Source organism: Loxodonta africana, chromosome 6 (genome assembly GCF_030014295.1).
Source record: "Loxodonta africana isolate mLoxAfr1 chromosome 6, mLoxAfr1.hap2, whole genome shotgun sequence".
NCBI classification, from domain to species: Eukaryota; Metazoa; Chordata; class Mammalia; order Proboscidea; family Elephantidae; genus Loxodonta; species Loxodonta africana.
In genome coordinates, this window is record NC_087347.1 from 23653162 (window position 1) to 23674726 (window position 21565).

A 21565-nucleotide genomic window follows, 5' to 3' on the forward strand; every position below is an offset into this window, starting at 1 on the left:
CAAATCGAAAAAAAAACTGGCAGCCAAAGCGGACAGCAGAGCCAAGGAGACCGAAGGGGCCGGCAGAGATGCGCCGAAGATGGGGAGGGACCGAGGCTTCGGCGCCAGGGGGAGGGAGGCGGGGGAAACGGGCACGGCTGCGCCTCCGCCCGGCCCAGCCAGCGGTGCCTCCCCCGCTCGGCGACAGCAGCCAGAGGGGGGAAGAAGCGCCTCCTCCCCGCCCGGCCCGAGGCGGTGGCTCAGGGGGAGGAAAGCGCCTCACCTTGCCCCCGATGAGGAGTGGATCATGCCATGGCAGCGCCGGCGAACGACCACAGCGGTGGCAGCGAGCAGAGCCAGAGCGGCAGCCCGGGGTCCTCGGCGGGAGCCAGCGAGGGCACGCGAGCCGGGGGCGCCGCGGAGGCAGCCCGGGACGGCGGGGGCGCAAGAGTCCGGGGCGTGGCGGCGGCAGCCCTCAGCCACACACCGCTTGAGGACTACGAGTGCAAAATCTGCTACAACTACTTTGACGCGGACCGGCGCGCGCCCAAACTGCTGGCGTGCCTACACACCTTCTGCCAGGAGTGCCTGAGCCAGCTGCAGCTCCGCGCCATCGCCGCCGCCGCCAGCGCGCCTGAGCGCCCGCCGCGCCTGTCGCCCTGGCACGGCCCGCCGGGCGCCATCGCGTGCCCGGTGTGCCGCCACCGCACGCCGCTGCCCAACAGCAGAGTGCACGGCCTGCCCAACAACACCAAGCTCGCCGAGGCCTGCCCGCTGGCGCTGCGCGCCGCGCACGACCCGCTGCCCCAGGACCGCCTCCCGCCGCTGCCAGCGCGCCGTCCCGCTCCCGCACCAGCCCCGCAGCCAACCGCTGCTCCGCCGGCTGCCGCTGCTCCGCCAGACGCCGCTGCCCCTCCGCAGCCGCGGCCGCCGCCGCCTGCCCAGGACACTGCCCGAGAGCCGCGCGTCCGCGCCGGCCTGCGCGCCCCGGGCGCCTACGAGAGCTGCCAGAATTGCAAGCGCGCCGCGCTCACAGCTGGCTGCGTATGCGTTGTCTTCTCCTTCCTCTCCATGGTGGTGCTGCTCTTCACTGGCCTCATCTTTGTCAACCACTACGGGAGTGGCGGGGGACTCCCCGGCGGCGGGGCGCCTCCCGGCGCGGCCCCTGCAGCCAGCTCGCCCTCGCCGTCTCCCGTGGGCCCTATATGCCTGTCAGTGGCCAGCATCCTGGCGCTGTTCTCGGTCATCGTAACCTGGGTCATCTGCTGGCTCAAGTATCGGCCCGAAGGTGCTGCTGGAGGCTCGAGGAGGGGCGGTGGCCCGAGGGCACGGGCGGCGCGCGGCGCGCGGAGGAGCGACACTTAGCCGGACTGCACTCCAGCCAGTGCGACCGGATAGGAAGAGGCCCAGGCTCGGTGCGCGGAAGCTTCTCCGCCCTCTCCCTGCGGCCCCCACGCCCCGCACGCACACTCTCTTGCTACCCGGTCACCGCGGGCCTCAGTTTCCCGCCCCTCGGGCTTTCGCGCCCCGCCTCCTCCGGGCTAGACCAGACAGGGAACCAAGGAGGCAGGCGTGCTGGTGGGGAATCCTGTCGGCCAGGACTGTGCGAGATCAGCCTCCACTTCGTGCACCACCCTCATGCTCTCCAGAGCGCGCCTCCATCCCTCCCCGTGACCAGGAGTTTGCAAAGAAAGGAAAGAGAAGTGGGATCCCTACAGCCCGGCTGCACCCTGGTTTTTGGCGCCTGTGACTTGAGAGTTTAAGAGTGTAGGCGCGCGCGCGTGCATACACGTCTGCGGCGATTGTGAATGGGCTGGAATTCTCCACAGTCGGAATGAATGAAGTGTAAACGGTAGAGAAAGATTCCCCTGCTTCCCCGCGGTCCTAGAAGGAAGCGAGCCCGAGCCTGAGGGCAATGTATGCGCCCCGGGAGCCCCCGCGCAGGGAAGGGTTTGGCTGCTCGACTTATCCAACTGCCATCAACTGTGCGCGAGGGCGCACGTGCGCGGTGCGCGCGCGTGCTCGGAGCCTCCGGCCGGCTCCGCGGATCAGAGAGGCGGCAGCGCGCCCCGGTCGCTGGATCCCTCCCCGCCAAGGCGCCTCAGGCTGCGGCGCATGGCCGGTGTCTTGAGCAGAACCCAGACGTCCCATCTCCTGGAAGAGTGTGGTTGATGTGTCCATGATCTTACCTCCAGGAAGTCATTTTCATCTTCTGTTACTGGACTCAGGGAGCTTAATGAGCCTCTTCTCCTTTCTCCTCTCAAAATTGACTTACTGTTGCCCCCACCTGGAAGATATTGAAAGCTATTCCCGAAGACTATGAACTGGAGGCTTCCCTCTTCCCCCTCCTTTTTTAAATTAAATTTCGCTTTTAAAATAATTTATTTTCGAATATACAAATCTGGGCATTTTTGTGCATTCAAATTTCCAGAAAAGTTATTTGATAAGCAGTCCGATTTCTCCCATACCTCCAGCCCAAAAACATTTAGAAATTAGGAGCAGAAAAGAAAGGCGTGTCGATAATTGATTCAAGATTTTATACTGTGAAACAACTAATGACTTTAAATTATCTGATAAAAGAGAAAATAGTCCCCAAAGATGAAATTAACTGACAAGCCTTTCTGCCTCTGATTACAAAGATACACAGACAATATACATTTATCAGAAAAATATTTTGAATTAAGCAGCTTGATATTGCTGGGATCACTGAAATGTTCACCTCCAGTCACATGAGATGAAGAAGACTACGTATCTGTCTGCTTTTGTAACTAAAAAGATGAATTGTGAGTGTATGTTACGGGTGGCTTGGATGCCTTTTTTAAGAAACCCAAGTATTCCAAATATATTTACATGAAAACATCCTTTATTCCATCTTTTAAAATTTGGAATAAGACAAAGTTTTCATGCTTAAAAATCACAGGAGCTGCCATGGGTACACTATTATTCCCTGTAATTTATGCAAGCTGTCTGCATGATAGCCTGACACGTATTCTAGTAACTGAATTTCAATGGCGTATTTGTATCTATCATATGAGTGAAGTAATTTATTGACCATTGATAAGTGGTATGGCTGCAACTTAGGAGCTGCGATATGATATGTTTTATCTCTGCGTTGTCTTAATGATAAAAACAAGAAGTATTTATACAAAGATCTGTTTGCTTGAAATTTATCTCATAGCGAAATTGTTCCAAGTTATTTGTGTGGCACTTGTCTTCCTTAAGTAGTCAAATCCTAATTTTACACTTTGAATGGCAGTGAGAAATAATTCACACGTGGGAAGGTATGCTAGGGTGGACATTCTGTGGAATTCCTTCAAGGGTTTAGTAGGATTCCCTGAAGGCCCAATAAGATCTGTCCTATTCTGAAGGGACAAGCAGCTTCCTTATCTGCTCCTAGTATTCACTAAAACATCAGCTGTTTGTTGTTGTTGGCTGTTCTTGATTTCTGCTGAATGTTTTCAGGTCCCTCATACAAGGAATCACATTTCCAGACGGGTTCTAATTTATTTATACACCCAAGAAACTGTGGTAATTCTGCATTCATTTTTATCTTTTATTCATCATTTGTCTCCAGTGTTGAGATTCTGTTTGCATTTGCTACTGTTTAGTTTCATGAGTGCGTCTGCACCTGTATATGTGTGTATGCTTATTTGTATGTGTGCGTCTATATGTATACATAACCCACCCAGTGCCATCCAGTTGATTCCGACTCCTACACACCCTATAGGACAGAGTAGAACTGCCCTGTAGAGTTTCCAAGGAGCGCCTGGCAGATTCGAACTGCCGACCCTTTGGTTAGAAGCCGTAGCACTTAACCACTACGCCACCAGGGTTTCCATATATACGTATACATGTATATATATATAAACCAAATCCATTGCCATCGAGTCAATTCCAACCCATAGTGACCATATAAAAATATATATATAAATATGCATTTTTAGTAGCAGAACTTGACTTAGTGGATGTAAAACCTCGTGTACATTTTAACACGTTTGCTGTTTCACTCCTTTAAACCAGCAATGCAGAAGTCTGTCAAAAGCTGCTTGGGGACCCACTTGCTTCCTAGAGAGTTTATTTATGTTCCACAGATGAGGTATACCAATGACATAAACTAGATTATTCCTTATAAATGCGAAATACATCTTTGAATCACCTCAGTCACAATGTAAGCCACCAATTACATGGATTGCATGTGTAAATTTCTCATAACTTCTAATGAGACATTGGAGTTAAAAAAATCAATTAGATATAATTAGTAGCTAAGAACCTAAATAGGATTTTTTTTTCCTTATCTAGCCTTGCTTTATTGCTCATTTCTGATTGTATTACTCAGAACTGAGTGACAGGATGGGGTGATGGAAAACATTCGCCTGTTTTATAGTGGTTCTCTGGCATTCGGTGTCCCTCCCATTCTGCAGTTGGATTTATCCTTTCCTGCATCATGTGAAAAGGCCTAGGAGACACCAAAACCTTAGACACAGGAGGAGTTTAGGAAGTGATTGTGGGAATATCAATGAGTGCGTTGTCTGGAGGGCTTTCTTCCTGCCCATGGCAATTCTCATCTACTTGGGAGAGCTGGTTTCAATCCTGGACATGTACCCAGCTCATGAGTGAGGAAAACCCAGTAAAGTCAGTGTAAAAAGCTGGACCAGGTGTGGACTACACATCCGCTTAGGAACTCGGGGCCCCCATGACCCACGTTCTGCCTAGGTTCTGGGATGCACGTTAGAGTATCAGCATACACTCCCACTGAGTTTAACTTTCCAGTGAAAGAAATCCATCACACAGGCAAGGAATTAAACACTGGACCTCTGAATGCAATGTGATTCAGAGAAGTGTCCATGTCCAGAAAGAATGTCAGGTTTGGGGTGTGAGGATGAATCGCTTCATTCAGGAGATGTGAGTCTGAATACTGGCTCTGCCCCTTACTCGGAAAGACCTTGGGGAAGTTATTTAACCTCTTTAAGCCTCAGGCTCCTCCATCTATAAAATGGGCACAAAAAGTATCAGCCCCACTTACCTCGTAGGATTAATGTAAGGATTTGTACATGCAGGAGAGTATATGAGTGAATATGCTTTGGAAACTAATGTCCTATGTGAATACATGGGCTTGTTTTCATTCAGAGCTCCAAGACTCTAATGTTACCTCCCTACAGAGGGCCACCCTAACCACTCTTCACCTGGTGGATATCTAGCCTGGTTTTCTTCTTTATTTCCATCTATTTATTGGTTACATGTTCTCTTGTCCTGCAACCAGCATGGAAAGACAATGACAGGAACCTTGCCTGTCTAGCCATCTACTCTACCCCTAAAGCTTACTTACACCAATTCTCAGCGCATAGTAAGTGGCTAATAAATATTGTTGAGTCTGCTGAATGGGAAACCCTTGGTGACTTGGCTCCCCATATGCACACTGCCACTCAATAGCCCCGTGACCCTGGGTGACTTCGGTAAACAGTTGCTCTTTCGTACTTCATAAAGATTTTTGAAAGGAAAAAAAAAATCTATGAAAGCACGTTGAGTTCTGAGAAAAAATCAGCACCATATATGAAAGTCCAACTTAAGTGATGAGTTACTGCAGAGACCAAGGGACAGCTGGTCTCCATTTCTAATCAGTTCTGCACCGTGAGATTTCAAGATATGATTCCTTTCAGTTTCTTGCTTTAATGAGCGTGTCTGCACCATCCCCTCCAAAGCTAGCGACGCCTGCCTAGTTAGAGCAAGTATATATTGCAATGAAATTTCCGACAACACTGAGGACAACGTCTATTCAGTGTCTCATTATTTGCTTCTCCCTGTTTTAATTAACTTTTCAATTTTTGCCATTTTAAGTTAATTATTCTTTACAGACTTGCTAATTCGATGATTTCAATAACCAAATAAATCCCTGTTGCTCTGTGCTTTGACTAGTACCTCTATCCACATTGGTTAATAGTATCTTCAATTTCTGCTACTATACAAAGATGATTCGATCCACATCCTGGCCAATGAACGACATCCTAGCTGAATATCCATTTACATTTCTCCCTTTGAAATCCTGTGTTTGTATTGTGTATGTTTGACTGTGAGTTCGTCTGAGGAGCTACTAATATCTACTATAGCAGTATTTCCAAAATGAGCGTTAGCAATGATTGCAGCCAGATTTGGTTCGAAGGTATGTGAATGAATAAAGTGTGTGAGAGATTTAATCTGTGCTTTGCTAGGTCTCTTGTGATTGCCCTTATAAAATAAGCCTGATAATATCTACCATCTGCATTGTTTCCTTCGTGATCAAGGATCGATTTTGATTCCAAGGCTTCTGCTCTCTTCTGCCGGATGTAAATTATGTCAAAGAGAAGCAAGTTTGTTTCTGTGGTAAATTCTCAACCATTCCTGATTCTAAAATACATTTAGGAAAGGAAGAGTGTCGAGTTTCCAATTTCCAACAGTATTTGTAGAACTCAGGAAGACCGAGCCCACTTTCCTTAGAAACAATTTGTCTTTGCATATAAGTCTGAATTATCTTTGGTTTAGAAATGCCACATCTCCATGGGGTTAGAGTGAGGGATGTTGAAGTGGTAAAATTAGTTGCTTTCCCCTATGAAGTGTTTTTGAAAGGCAAAAAAAAAAAAAAGTATCTACAAAAGTACTTTGAAGTGGGAAGAAAGGAGAAATTATACAAAGTTCGCTTAGCTCCTAGTATTATGAAACACACCACCAAATAAACTGAAGGAAAAGTGTTTAAACGCTGAGAGTAGGACACTTTTATTTCAACAACTATGATTTCAAGAACCACGGCAATATAGGATCCTCAAAGCTACCTCTTACCTCAACAATAATGAATATCGTCTATCATATACTAAAAAGATACATTTATACAGTTTATCTCTCTACTGTGTGTGCATTTTAAAATATTTTGTACTAAAACTTGAGAGGTAGAGATTAAGCTCACCTGACGTGCAGTTTTGTGTAACTCCCGGTGTAAATTAATTATTTCTTGGAAAATATACTTGGGACCAAGCTCTGCAAGGCAAGTAATATGTCCGTAGAGCCCCATTTCTTACTGAATTCACGCAGGGCAAAGGGCTATACTGACGTGAGCCTTAGTAGGTGGCAAGTTAGAGTCATGTGAGGGCCCTTAATAACCAGGCTGAGACACCCAGTTCCGCCCCCCCCCCGACTTATATTTAATCGGTGGGGGGATGGGGCGCTTCGGTATTTTAAAAGGGGCACCAGGTGATTCTATTACGGATTTATCTTTGAGAGCCCTTATATTTCACAACGCTTTTTCCTGAAATGCCACCGTCTCCCTAATCTCACTTTAATGAACGTTTGTTAGAAACTGGGCCATCGCAGACCAATTCCTGGGTTGTTCAAGCGATCATAATTTGGATAGTCAAAGGAGAGTTATTTAATCGTTTCACTCACTGTCTCTCTCCCTCCCGTCTCTCGCTCTCCCTCTCCCCGGTTGACTTTGTGTTCCTTGGACAGTTAAGTCAATATTTGGGGAGTGCGGCTCCAGGAGCTCTGCAGAAGCGAGTGAAGTGCAGTCATCTTCCCGAAAGTGGGCGGGGTGACGGCCTCGACTTCCCCCAGCTACAGGGCTTCTCTGCGCCGCCCCCTCATAGGTAAGTGCTTTCAAGTGCCGTGAGTTATCAAAATTCAGTGACAAGGCGGGGATTTGAGGGTGGATTACGTGGATAATCAGACAAGCCTGGAGGTTAAATTAACAAAACAACGCGGGTGACAGCTGGGCTTTCGGAGGAAGGGGGATCGCGGCTGTCCCCTCGTCGCCGCCAGGTGCGGACATGCGAGCTGATCTAGCTCAGGGTTGTGTTTTAAGACGCTCCCCGGGAGAGGTGTTAATTCTTCTCAAAGGCCCTCCCGAGGCTTCGTCACTCAGCGTGCAAATGAATTCCACGCTCCGGGGCCAGGTGGGAAGAGATATCCGCGGAGGCAGAGCTGCGCCCCGCGGGGAGGTGGGGAGGACTCCGGTTTCTCTGCTTTTGGACGCTGACGCCGTGGTGGCGCCCGGCTGAGCTGAAGACTCTCGGAGACAGGCAGGGTCGCGCCGGGGACTGCCGGCTGTCCCTGCTTACTCCGCGATGGGGACCCCGGGTAGTTGCCACGACAGGGACCCCGGGGGGGGGGGCCGAGCTCTTGGGGCTGGAATGTCTCACCCTGGGGCTGGCACGGCCTCCAGCGCCCTTCGCAATTCCTAGGCCAGAGAGAACTCCGAGGCCACCCGGAGTGACAGGCGCTGGCCCGCGTTGGGGCTGGGCCGGAGGCTCTTTTGCTAGTCCCTCGCCCCACCCCCAGCCCAGTCACCTCCCACCTGAAGGCCGAACCGGCCCTTTGGATCCAGAAAGGCAAGTGCGGGCGGTGGAAGAAATGGAAGGCACGAGGAAACTGTCTTGAGCCCAGTTGTCGGGTGGAGGGAAACAGCTGTCACGGTACCTTGTCAATCCAGTCACTGGATTTATCCGTTTTGGTTGTTTTGTTTGTTTTGCTTTGTTTTGGGTCGAACCTGGCCTTCTGGCCTTAACTCTCTGGGTCTAGTGACGTGCTGGGATTTCCGGATCTGAAGGGTAAGTCCTTTGTGATCCGAAGATGTACTAACCACCCCTGGATGCCCACGGGCCCTCCCAGCGCCGCCGGCAAGCTCCGCGTTGGCATGTGGTCTTTACAATACGATCCAAACGAACCGGCTCAGGAGGACGGAGACCGTGCGCACCGGGCAGTGCGCTGAGCCTTACAGCCTCCGTGGGGCGCGGAGACCGGCTCGTTCAGCCCTTCAACTCTCCTGTGCTTTTTGGCCCCCATGGTGATTCTCCGCGAATTCCAGCCCTCGGGCCTCGCCGAGAGTTCCCCACTTTCCCCCTCGGGTCCCCCAAACGCAAAAGATGTTCTGACAAACCTTGCCTTTGCCTGGGAGCGTGTCGGTGAGACGTGGGCACGAGAGAGCGGCGGCTTAGAAACACTTTAGGAGTTTGTGGGTTTCCATTTGTAAACCCCTCGGAGTTCCCAGGAAGAGACTGCGCTTCCATTCCCAACCCCAGCGGCCAGAGAGCGGCTCCTCCAGGTCTCCGCAGCCCACAGTCCTTATCCAGGCCGGCCACCGTGTCTTCCAGCCTGGCACGTGGCGGTCGGGGAGAAGCGGGGCTCTCGCACTGCTAGGGGCCTGGGAGGATCTCACCAAGCCCGGAAGATGACGTGTTCCAAATACAGAGATCGCCAGTTTAGCACCAAGGCAGGAAGACCGGGGTTCATTCTACAAACGTTCATTACCCGCCTGCCATGCGCCGGCCCAAACCAGACGGTGGGTGAGGCTAAAGGGTCCCAGGTTCTTTTAGGCATGAAAATATAGGCTAATAAATTCTCCCTGAGTGAACTAAAACACCACTGCCGTTGAGCTGATTGCGACTCATAGCGACCCTATAGGACAGAGTAGAACTGCCGCACAGAGTTTCCAAGTAGCTGCTGGTGGATTCCAACTGTCAACCTTTTCGGTTAGCAGCGGATCTCTTAACCACTTCGCCACCAGAGCAATAAAACATTGTTTAAAATAAGCAAACTTTTTTTTAAGTGGGATTATAGCATTAGATGTGTTTTCAAAGGGGATAGAGGTGGAGCAGATTTCCAAATTCCTTCCAATTGAGATAAACTAGGTCAGTGCCTCCCAGAGGCATTAAAAGAAACTTTTGTGTTGATATTTATTTACAGCTAGAACAAGGCAAATAGCAAGAGGTGAAATACTAAGGCAGCTTACAGATCTCACTTCCTCTGGGTCTGATCAAACCAAAACCATTGCGGTCAAGGCGATTCCAACTCAGCCACCATATAGGACAGTAGAAGTGTCCCATAGGGTTTCCAAGGAGCACCTGGTGGGTTTGAAATGCAGACTTTTTGGTTAGCAGTCATAGCACTTAACCAGTACTGCACCAGGGTTTCCCTGAATCTGATCAGAAGTGGTAAAAACAGGACTTTTCCAAAAGAACAGGACTGGCAATATAACATTGTACTAGGTTCAAATCCTAGCTAGCTCTCCAGCACCATAGCTGTGTGACTAGGGCAAGTTAATTAACCTCTTTGTGCTCTTTCCCCTCTCCTTAAACTAGGTATAATCTAGTTGTTTTGAGGAGTAAATCTTAGTAAAGTGTTGAGTACAATGCCAGCACACACTAACTGTTCAATTAATATATGCTACTATTATTCCAAAGAAAGTGCTGGCAATCAACTTCAAAAAAAAAAAAATCAGCCATTGAAAGCCCTATGCAGCACAGTTCTACTCTGACACACATGGGATCACCATGAGTTGGAATCAACTGGAAAAAATTACTATGTATCACTATTGTTAAGTGCTGTTGTTGCCATATTACCAATTTCCAAGGTCTCTTTTTAACCAGAGAGAGCTTTTTCAGGGCAAGGAAACCAAGCAGCTGGCCCAACAGGCACCAGACCCTCTGAGCTCTCATGTCACCAACCCCAGACACTGGGCATGTCCTCAGAGAAGTCTAGTGGAGAGCGTGGCCTGGTCTCTCAGATGGAGGCTAGGACAGGTGTGCCTTACTTAGCAGCCTCTGGTGGTGAGAAGATGGTGACATCTTTTTCCCTGAGCCCCCCACCCACTTCCATTACCAGTACTTTAAAGGTGTTTGCTAGACATATTCATTTTATTCACATCCCCTCTTTCTCCTGTTCCCACCCCCCCCCCCACTTCTGCTTTACTTGAACGGGCAACATCTAAGCTCTGTTTTGCTTTATTTTTAAAATAAATGGAGAAATTTGAGAGCAAACTAAATAGAATTTTTCTTAAGTCAATACTAAGAAAAGATGTGTGTGTTGTGTCTGACAGTATTAGGATCATGATGTTGTATTTTCCTTCCTAATGCCCTTTTTCTCACTTCATCCCCCTATATCCTGACGCCCCCAACACACAAGTGTCTCCCCTGTGCTGGGATATTCTGAAAGAGTAAGGTGGGGATTCAGACCACTTCTCCCAGTGAAAATACCTTGTGCAAATCAGAACAGCCCGTTCATCATTGCCTGGTATTAGCCCACCTGGATTCTGTGAAGGGTATCAATTAAGGCTTCATTTATCAGAAAGAGCTTAGCAATAGTGCTTCTTCTGGCCTGTGGCCATTCTCTCACTGTCTCATTTCTGGAGCAAGTCTCTCTTCAGGAGTTTTTATCTTCATTTCCTTCCTTCCTTCCCTTCGCCTTTCTTCCTTCCTTTCCTCTCTTCTGTCTCTCAAACCATCCATTCCGAAGCCACTTTTTGAGCTCAGAAAGCTTTTTTGATCTCCTCCCAGGGTGACCTGCCTCTCTGGTTCTGGATGCCTCAGGGTCTGAATCCTGCTCTGCTGGGTCATCCTCCCCCAGTGACACCACTCCATTTGCTCTTCTGAAATCAAAGTTTTCTCGCTAACCAGTAGAGTAGGGTGTAAGGACACCCCCATGGGAAAGGTGGCCTTGCTCTGAAGGACCAGAAATGGGTGAGTCTCATGGCTGCCTGGGCTTAATGGGGACCCGGGTCAGCCTGCTTCAGAGACAGACAACTTAGGTCTGGAGAGGATGTGGCCATTCCCATTTGGCTGTGCTGAACCCTGTTCTGCAAGGTTCTTTCTGCCTCTGCTACAGCTCTTCACCTTTCTATGTTTCTCCTTTACCAAGTAGCTCAGTTGTATCACGCAGTTTTGCTTTATCAAGAATTTTTGCAACGACTAAGGGATGTTGCCTTTGCTGGAGCACCTATTTTGGATACTGCTCTGAGAAAACCGTGGCCTCTTTTCAAGTAGGGCCACACATGGTGCCCCTACTTCATCGGTTGGGTTCCTTGGTCCTAAAACTCCATAGTGAAAGATGTTTTTAAGTCTTCCTATTCATATGAAACTTGTGAAGCCTGATATTCTCTAGTGAATAGCCCTGCTGGCTTCTTTTCCATTTATTTCACAAAACCACCAGCTCTGGGGAAGATGCCAGGTTCTTTGGGGCCTTGAGGTCCTCTCGAAGAAGGATCTTTCTCCTCCCCTGTCTTAAGCTGGTGGCAGCTGGTCAGGGTCAGCCATAAGGGATATAGTCTGGAGTAGGGCACTTCTAGCTCACCCAACACTTTCCCTGCCAGGAGGAAGTTTCCTTCTTTTTGGGGAATGGGGAGTGACAGGACCAGGTGGCTGGGAGGTGTGGACACCAAGAAGCTGGGGTGTGGTTTTCTTTCAAATGAGAATGTGAGCTGCAGCCAAGGGAGGCCTAGGTGCAGATGCCCAAGGGGATCCTAGATGTTAGGGGTCCAACCATGGGAAGGGAGGAAAATGAGTCCCAAATGGCCAGAAGCAATGGTGACAGCGACAGCGGCCCTAGTCCAGGAGATAGAAGGTGCAGCCTGTTCCTGCAAAGGTTCTGTCCACCTTCCACTCCACCCATGAGGGATGTCTTCAAAAGAGGACAGTAGAAAATGTCCTCAGGGACCTGGGGCTCCAACAGGACTCCAGGGCTGATTCATTTTGGGAAGAGCACAAATGCAGTGTTGGCACCAGGAATCTCTCCTCCCTGGGAAAACAAACAACAAAAACCCACCATCCTCACACCTCAGCAAAACTTGCAGGTTTGGGTGCCCAGGTCCTACTGGAGGTTGCTAGGCCCTCAGGCTGCCCAGTGCACAGAAGGCACTCACTGAAGTGTTGTTGATGTGAACTGTCCCTCCACTCTGTTCTTTCAGCCAGTGCTCCTTCCCTCCCTCTTTTCAGGAAGCCACTTCCACAGAGCCTGCCTGGACCAACGTTGAAAAGCCATGTCCATTCCTCCCACCCCACCCCTCTCCTCCACCCTCTCAGTCCTTCAAGCTTCTCTGAAGCCGCTCTGTGGTCTTTCAACTAATCTGACAGGTTACATTTATATTCTTCCTGGTTATCTTTTGGAACATCAGCTCTACCAGGAGAGGACTTTGGTCTGTCTTGTTCACTGCTGTAGTCCTAGCACTTAGTAGCAGAAGCTCAGTAATTTTGTGTGGAATGAATGAAAAGCCATGTGTGCCAGGCACTGTGCTGACTCTGGGGACACAGCACTGCAGAGCTGGGGGTGGGGGTGGGGAGAGGGAATACTATAAAATACTATAAAATAATTCTGGGCAAGGAAATCTGACTTCTTCAGGGATCTCCTGGAGGACTGCCCTGAGGAGGTGACCTGTTGGCAAAGGAGCCTGAGCACTCAGTGGATGACTGAATGAGAGCGCGCTCCAGGCCAGTGTGTCCTGCTAGGTCAATCTGTGGGCTCTCCTCCACCTGGCATGAAGGAGGCAGCTAGCAAGAGGGTGGCATCTCAGGCATTCCTAAAGCCAGAGGGGAGGTGCTGGTGGGCTGCCACCGTCCCCATCTCTTGGCTCCACCAGCGTGGCCTTCTCTGCAGGCCACTGCGTGTCCACAGCTTGGGTGCCAGCGCCCTCCTGGGCACCGCGCTCTAGAGACAGGTTGAGGGTACAGCGTGACTTTCCGCCCCCCAAGGAGGTCGACATCCAAGGGGACCCTAGGATGCAACTGCTCACGAATCATTCCCTTAGTTGACAGATTGTCTGAGGGCCTGACCTCCGACGCCAGGCTTAGCCAGCTTTTATAACCGAGATGCAAAGTGAAGAGAAGCAACTAGGAGCGGATCCAGTGGCCGCTAGGGCCGAGCCCGCAGACTAGGGCTCGGACCAACGAAGAGCTCCACACATCCGCCAGCCGGGACAACCTCGGATGTGTTTGCTCTTTAGGGGCCCTGAGTTGCTCTTTTTATCTGGCAGAACTTCTTGAAGGGTCTTGAGTGGAGGAATCACAGCCCCAATGGTCCAGGCTCAGGGAGCTAAGAGGGCAGGGCCTGCAAGGTTGGTGGAGGAGTGCGGGGACAGGCCAAGCGGGCGCACAGATCTGCGGTCGTCCCCCTGCCAGGTTGGGGGGGGGTGGATGTTAACAAGGGACACGCCGCCCCATCGCACTCTGCCCTGAGCGCCCAGGGTCTCTGCCCTCTGCCGACAAGAGTGCGGAGGAGTAGCCCTGGACCTAAATTTGGCGACCCAACCCCCTACGAACTTTCCCACTCGCGACCCGGAGTCTACAAGCTTTCCCGGGTCTCTCTGACAAGAACAGGAGGGCCCCCCTCCACCTGCCCAGCGCCCTCGCCCTCTTGCATCCCTGGCTCATTTAAGGACTCCTTCCCCCGCCACCCCACCACAGCAGCTCTCCCTGGCTTCCTGGGGAGACTGGACTGGGGTTTCTGCACTCTCGCCCCAGGCGTAAACCAAACCCCCCTGGCTGGTTGCTCAGCCGGGACTTGGGGCACTCGGAATCAATTTTTGTTCGGCTCCTGCAGGGAGAGGAGAAGACAGCAGGGAGCTGAGTGGGCCCGGCGGGGGGTCGGCAGGGCGGGTGGAGGATCCAGGTCGAGAATTATGTTGTTCGAGTCTTGGTGGGTTTTTGTGTGTATACGAGTGTGTGCCCCAGTGGGGGAACAAGTGAGCGGGGGCCATTTCCCGGGCCTGTTGGGGGTTCTGGGAACTGCTGAGCTGGCGCGCCGCAGGTCCAGGCTCAGGGACAGGCTGCCCGGCGGCTAGGGATCCGGGTCTCCTCTGCCCTTGCCTGCACAGCTCACTGCAAAGTGGTGGCGGGATCCCGGGCAGCTCCGCTCCTCGCCAACCGCTCTGAGGAGGGATGAGGGGCCCTCTGCACAGCGCGCTCGGGGCTGCGTAATTAATACAGATGACGCTCATTTTGTTGAAATGTTCCTCTTAATTAACGGAGGAGTGACCCTGAGGGTGACTTACTTGCATTCAGAAAATTCCCTTGGCGGCGTGGCAGAGGTAGCCGCTGGGATCCAGACTTAATTGTCAATCCCGGGACTGCAGTATCCTCGTTTCCACTCCAAACCAACCAAACTAACCAAGCCCGTTGCAGCGGAGTCGATTCCGACTCCTTACGACCCTATAAGGCGGAGTAGAACTGCCCCATCGGGATTCCAAGGAGCGCCTGATGGATTCGAACTGCCGACCTTTTGGTTAGCAGCCGCAACTCTTAACCACTAGGCCGCCAGGGTTTCCAGCTCCAGGTACCCCCAATCAGCTGCCCTCTCTTCTTCTGTCTCCCGGGTGCAACTCCCTGAGGCTCGACAACCTCTCTCCTCCTTCGCTTGCGTCGGTGCACAGCGGCCTGCCTGCACTCAACGAACCCTGCGGGAAGTGGAGGGCGCCCCTACCTTCCTCACACGCTCCGGCGCTGGGAGCTGTGCTTCCTTACAGCCCCCTTTACCCCACCCAATGGGGACCTTGGGGAGTCCCGATTTCCAGTCCCTGGGCTCGTCTCTCATCGGTGCCCTAAGGCCTGCCCCCTGCGTGCGTGTCCATGGATGAATGTGTGTGTCTCCGTGTGATGGTATATATCTGTGTGCGGATTTCTATGCGGCTGTGTGACCACGTGCGTGACTGTATGTCTGTGTATGTCTGTGTTTCTAAGTATCCGAGTGTGGTGCGTTTTGCAACAATACCGTCCCCTCTCCCACCTTACCGTCCACCTGCTACACTTTCGATTCTGACGCATGGCGGCGCAGAGAAAAATAGGGTGCTGCCTCTCCCTTGGTTGTAGCCCCATTAAAAAATACAGTTAGGCGGAGAATCCTCCCCACCCCCAGTGAGGGAAGCAAGTACTTCCCGCCCAGAAGGGGCTGGCGTGGGTGTGTCCGGGAGCGGGGGTGGACGCAGTGGCCCAGCGGAGGGCCCAAGAGCGGAGATGCGGCTTCAAAGGTTTCGGTAACGACTCTTCGGCCTTTATTTATGCCCCTATTAATACAATATCCATCATGTAGATATTGATCTTTATCCTTTAAACTGAGACGCTGGAAATCAATTAGCCATGCAGATTACGTTTCCTACATTTGCAAATGTTAATCTTTCAGACTCAGGGCTGGTAATATCTATTTTTGCAGCCAGATAGTATTAGATTTCGTTCAGAAAAGAAGAAAAAAGAGGCTCTGCAGCTCATTCCTTTTGGGGCTACTCGTCTTAACTCTCGGCCGGAGCTGGGCGTTGGGGGCCTGAGGGCTGGGTCCCCTAGGGAGGTTTTTCGGGGGGAAGATGCAGGACCGTGCGAGGTCACGGAGGGGACTGGGGCCAGCTCTCTGAGGGGCACTCAGAACTGCTGTTTAGCTCTGGGGCTCCACCTCTCTCGGGTGCCCTCCAGCTAAGCCTCCTGGATCGGCCTAATCCTTTTGATCGATTTTGGCGTCGGAGATGATCAGTTTTCATCTTTTCTGGGTTTCTCTTTAGGATTCTCCCATCTCCAAGTTCTGAATCCAAAGTATTCTCTTGCTCCCCTCACCAGAACCTACGAATGGTTTAAAGAGGAACTTTATTTAAAAAGAGGTGTTTTCCTGCGGGGAGGGAGATGGAGAGAAAGTTTAAGGTCTGAGGGAAGGAACTTGGTGCATTTCAGGTCTATAGATTCAAAGGACTGTTGCTTCCTGGTTTGGTGGCCACCATGAGAAGTTTTCTCTCGCTCTGTCTCTCTCTCTTCCTCTCCCTGTCTATCCTTTGAAAGGGCTAGGGGGTCAGGAGAAGATGCGTTCCAGGGCGGCGAGTTCGGAAGCCTCGTCCGTGTGCTGTGCTCTCCCAGCTGCTGCCCGGGCGGGGGCGTAGTAGCTGGGAGACAAGGTGAGCGCAGCCGACCGCAATGTCCCAAGCCCTGCTAGAGCTTCCTAATGTCTCCTTCCGGTCCCGGCCAGTGCGCCCAGGGCTCCGGCCAGATTGCTCCGGGCTAGGCCCTGGAGGTCCGCTCCTGCCCGCACCTGTTGCGCTGCATGGGCGTGGTTGGCTGCGCAGCACTTCTAAGAGCGCTTCTAAAACTCAGGGGCCATCGGCCCTGGGCTCACTAGAGCCCTCAGGTCTCAGGCTCCCTTGCTGCTTCCCTCCCCGCCCCCACCTGCGCCGGATTAGCCGGGAGACCCCGGGTGTGAACAGTCGCCTCCCAGGCTTCTTCTTGCTCCTAGCGTCACCCCGCCCCCCACCCTTCCAGCTGACGGGGAGAAGGTCCCTGCAGAGCTTGAAGGGATTTAGGCCGAGAAGCGACGGCGGCTCAGGCACCCTGGCGGCTTGGAGTCGGAGAGAGGCCTGGCTACATCCAAGAGAAAGGCCTGGAAATAACCCTCCCCGCCCCACTTCCCGCCCACTGGAGGATCCGACCCACAGTCAAGGCTTTTTCTGTACCGATGAGCCCCCGAAACGCCCTGGGGCAGGAGTTCCAGAAGTGGTCATTTGCCTCCCCCCACCCCTCCCTCCAGGCAGCTAGGCAAAGCTAACAGATGCCCACTCTCCATCACCCCCACCCCCGCTCCCACCACGTTCCCTATCAATCTCCCCCAGCTTCTCTCCTCTCCCCCATCTCTGCCCAGGTCTGCCTTCCCCTCCCTTGCTAAGGCCCAGGCTCTCCCCAATACCTGTGCCCCGGCTCAGGCTCCCCAACCCTTACCGTCCATCATACACACATGGTTCTTTCACACACACGCGCGCGCGCACACACACGCACCATACACGCCAGCAGAATAGTTAACGACTTTCTCTTTTAAACTCAAACCCCCGCGGACTCTTACGGAGTTGGTTCGAACATTTTTTGATGATTAGAAGGATTTAATTTTTTACAAAACGCTTTTTGAGCTTTTTTTCTCTGGAGAATGGGGCTTTGGCATCTTTCTTGTTTGCGTAAAACTAGTTTTTTTCAGAACCAAACGGACCGCTATAGGAGATTCATTCTCTCACTCCTTCATTCCCTTTCAAAAACAATTTTACATCTCTCTTCTTCCTCTCCCTTCGTTTTCTTTCTCGATTCTTCCTTTTCTTCCCACAAACCATATGTTCTTGATCGAGAGCCCGCGCACAAGTTCACTGGCCACCTCCCCCAGCTGCGTGGGCACGACGGGGACAGGCCACTGCAGATGGCCCTCGGTGCATTGCAATGCGGCGCCCCGACCCTCCTTCAGTCCCTACACCCGAACTCATCCCAACTGACTTTCCGCTGGGGGAGAAGGGCGGCGCCAAGGCTTTTGATAAATAACTGCGGGGGGCCTCATGATGGTAGCTGCAGCCCGCTCTGCGATTGCTTAAGCGAGCGTTCACCAATCTGGTATCATGCCATCTTGCTAAAAGGCGTGTGGTCAAGAACTCGGCGTTTTGACTTTCTACGCGGGAGAGTGGGACTGAGAGGCCTCGGAGATGTTTGCTCAGACCTCGGACTGCAACCCCAGAAAAACACTGGGGCCGGGCGGCGGCGGTCTGGCACTTTTCTGCCAGGCCACGCCAGTAGCCTGAGCCTGGCCCTTCAGATGAGCCCCCCCCCCACCACAAAGTCAGGCATATTATTTTGCATAGATCACAATTTCCTCTTAAGGCCTGTGTCCTCCTAGAAGTGAGGTCATCTCACATCTCATACGAAATCCATAAGCCATGAAACTCTGGTGCCCGAAGTTCCGAAGTGCGGAGGCTACGTGCTGAAGGGTGTTCCACGACCAGACAGTTGCCACCCAGCCGTGGGCCAGCGCATCCAAGCGGGCGGGAGAGGGAGAGCCTGCAAGTGAACCCCGCCGAACTTCCCAGGCTTGCATAGTCAACCTGCAGGTATTTCACCTGAGATGGATCTGAAACTGGGGGGTTGGGGAGCCAGCGGCAACTTGTTCCTTCTCCGCCCCCTTTTTGTTGCCTAAATTATCCGAATATTGTCCTCAAGGCTTCAGTTTCGTTTTGCACGTGCACAGATAGCGCCGGGTGGAAGCTACACTCGTTCAAAAAATGCCGTAGAGACTCTCTCTGCGGCTTTTTGGGTGTTTCGTCAGGCTGGGGTAATTATGCTACCACTGTTTGGGTCCACAGGGCAGGGGCCCTGGGCACCCAAGCCCCAAAAGGGGGTTACTCCTTTGCCAATTAGCGCCAGTACCATAGCCCACAGGCTCCAGAAAGGGGAAGGGGCCTGGGTGGAGATGCCCTTCTTGCTGCGGGGAGTGGGGGGTCGGTTGGGGGGGGGGCTTTGGGTTCTAGAGAGACTTCAGAAAGAAGGGGCGACCCGAGCTTCAGAGATGGCGAAAAGGGGGCTGAAAAACTGAGCAGGGACACGTTCTTCACAACCAGTCCAGGGCTAGGGAAGGATGCGGCGACCTGTTGCACTCGGCCCTGCCCAATCCCAGGCTCCGGGGTTTGACCTGGCGGCAGGCGGGCACCCCAGCTTGCAGCCTCTGCTGACTTCGTGGTCCTGGACCTCTCGCTCAGACTTCGGGGACAAAGGCCCAGGGAATTCGGACTTCCGAGGTCTTTGGAAGTGGCCCGCAGCCTTTCCGGCCCAGCTTCCTCCAGCCGAGGTTGCCCATCCACCCCTCTCCGGGACCCCAGAGCCTGACCGGGTGTCGAATGGCTGAGCTAATCTTCTGGCTACAGAGAACCTCCAGCGCTTGGCCGGAGGGGAGGCTGGGAGGAGAGACAAGGGGTCGCCCCCGGACACCAGAGCTGCAGACACATCCTCCCTCTCTCTTTCTCTCTCGGTCTCCATTTGCACATTTTTAGAGCAAGTGACGACTAGTTTATGGTTGTACATACTGGCTCAGCACCCATGGGCTCTCGAGACCCAGTTCCACCAGCAGTACCTCAATTCAAGGGTAGCCCCCTCTCCCCGCGTTTACATTAGGGACGTGCACTCCGGGAGACCGAGTACGAGTGAGCAGCAAACTCGCCCCTTCACAGACCTGCCAGCTCCTGGGACAGAGAAAACGCGGCAGGAGACCGCGGGGTCGTGGCGCCGAGGGCCTTCAGACGAACCCTCGGCTTAAAAACACAGGAGACCCACCAGCCCTGGACCCGCAGGTCTTTTGTAATACGATTTGATCCTGCGTTCGACTTCTCTCTCTCAACGATTACATTTTTCAACATTTTCCGCTGACCCTAGAACGTGCTCTGTCTGGTCCTCTCAGAATTATGAAGACAGAAAACTTGGGAAACGTCCAGAGCTCTTGATTCTATCCCTGAGAAATGGCTTAGGAAATGAGGACGCAGAGTCTGGCGGCCCCCAAGTGCACAAAAACTTTTACATACAAGTTGAATCACTGTACGTAAAACCTGGTGTAGCGGGGCTTCATTCCTAGCAGCGTGCCTCTCCTTTGTACTATAAAGCACACGGGGCTCTCCCGGAGGTGGGTCGGGGGATAGACAGACATTTTCTGCTCTCCAGAGGCCTGGCTCGGCTCTTCTGAGCCTACAACGAGCCTTCTAACGCTGGGCCTAGTCGGGAGCTGCTTGCGTGCTCCACTTGCGAATGTATTTTTAAAGGGCCATTGAGCAGCTATACTTTTTTTTCTCTCTCTCCTCCAATCTTGCTTTCTGAGTTTGCCTTAATTAGGGGGTGGGGAAGTGGGGGTGGGAGCCCGAGTTCACGTAAAAACTGTCAAAGGGGGTGGGGGAAGGGAGGACAGAGAAAGAGACAGGGAGGGAGAGAGAGAGGTGGAGAACTCAGCGCAGGGAAAAAATTAGAAAATCGTAAAAGGCAAAGGGGGAACTTGAAGCCCAGAAGTCATTGTTTCCTTTATTTCAAAGGGAAAAACCTGCCCGATTCTCATCCTTTTGATTGATTAAGGCCCTGAATACCGCGCAGTCCTGGAGTGACAGTCCCTGAATAGACTCGGGCGAAGAAAGCGCAGTGCGGAGCGCGGGGCTGGCACTCGGGGGTGTAAAGGAGGCGAGTTCGCTGGCACTTACCAAGTTATAAATAAAAGGCCATGCACAATGGTACCTTCTCTGAGGACAGACAGTCTTTACAACACTCCTGGCGTCATATCCTGCTGGGGACACTTCAGCTCCTAGCCAAGTCTTTGCTCCTTTTATTTTTCCAGCAGTTTAGTCTGAATGCCATAATAAATTCCTGAGAACAAACGCTGCAGCCGGACAAAACTTTAACGTATAGACGTATCTCTGCCGACATATCGGGGATCTATACGTCGAGATTTAGAGCCCCGGCTTCGGAGAGTGGTTTTTTAAATCAAGAAGGAGAGACAGACCCTCCCCCAACAAGCGTCCTGGGGCCTAGACCTGTTCCCTAGGCTTCACAGTGCCACCACACCCCCAGACCCTGAAGACAAAAGAACTTTATCTTTACGCCCTGGAGTTCTCTTGAGAAAAGCCCCACAGGAAGGACCTGAGGCACAAGCCTAGGCCACGGGGCATTAACCAGAGAAGGTTCAACGGGTTTGGGGCCCTAATGGCTTCTTACTGGAATTGTGCCCCCTCCAGTGGCAGTAAACCAGGAGAAGAGAGAGCTAGGGAGAAAGAGAAAACAGACACATACAGAGACAGGTAGAGAGAATCGGAGACAGAAACACACAGACACAAAAAGGTAAATATAAAGTCAAGGAGAAAGAGGCGAGAGCGACACACAGAACGTGACAGGGACAGAGAAACCCTCTCCATCCTCAGCGTTGCCCTCTCCCCCGGGTCGTCTCTTCGGTTTTCCACAGTCCACCCTTCTTTCTCAGGGAAGGGGCGCGGCTCAGGTCACTCCCGGGGCCGGCTGAGGCCTCGGCCCCGCCGAGGCTGGGAAGAGAAAGTGGCCGC

At 52.3% G+C, this 21565-nt stretch overlaps 1 protein-coding gene across 1 annotated transcript; it reads left to right on the top strand.

Annotated features, from left to right (window-relative positions):
• The first annotated feature begins 291 nt into the window (after positions 1 to 291).
• RNF228 (ring finger protein 228) lies at positions 292 to 1344 on the top strand. Its single transcript, XM_064287417.1, has one exon. It carries the CDS (start codon positions 292 to 294, stop codon positions 1342 to 1344), a length of 1053 nt encoding a protein of 350 aa, XP_064143487.1.
• The last annotated feature ends 20221 nt before the right edge of the window (positions 1345 to 21565 follow it).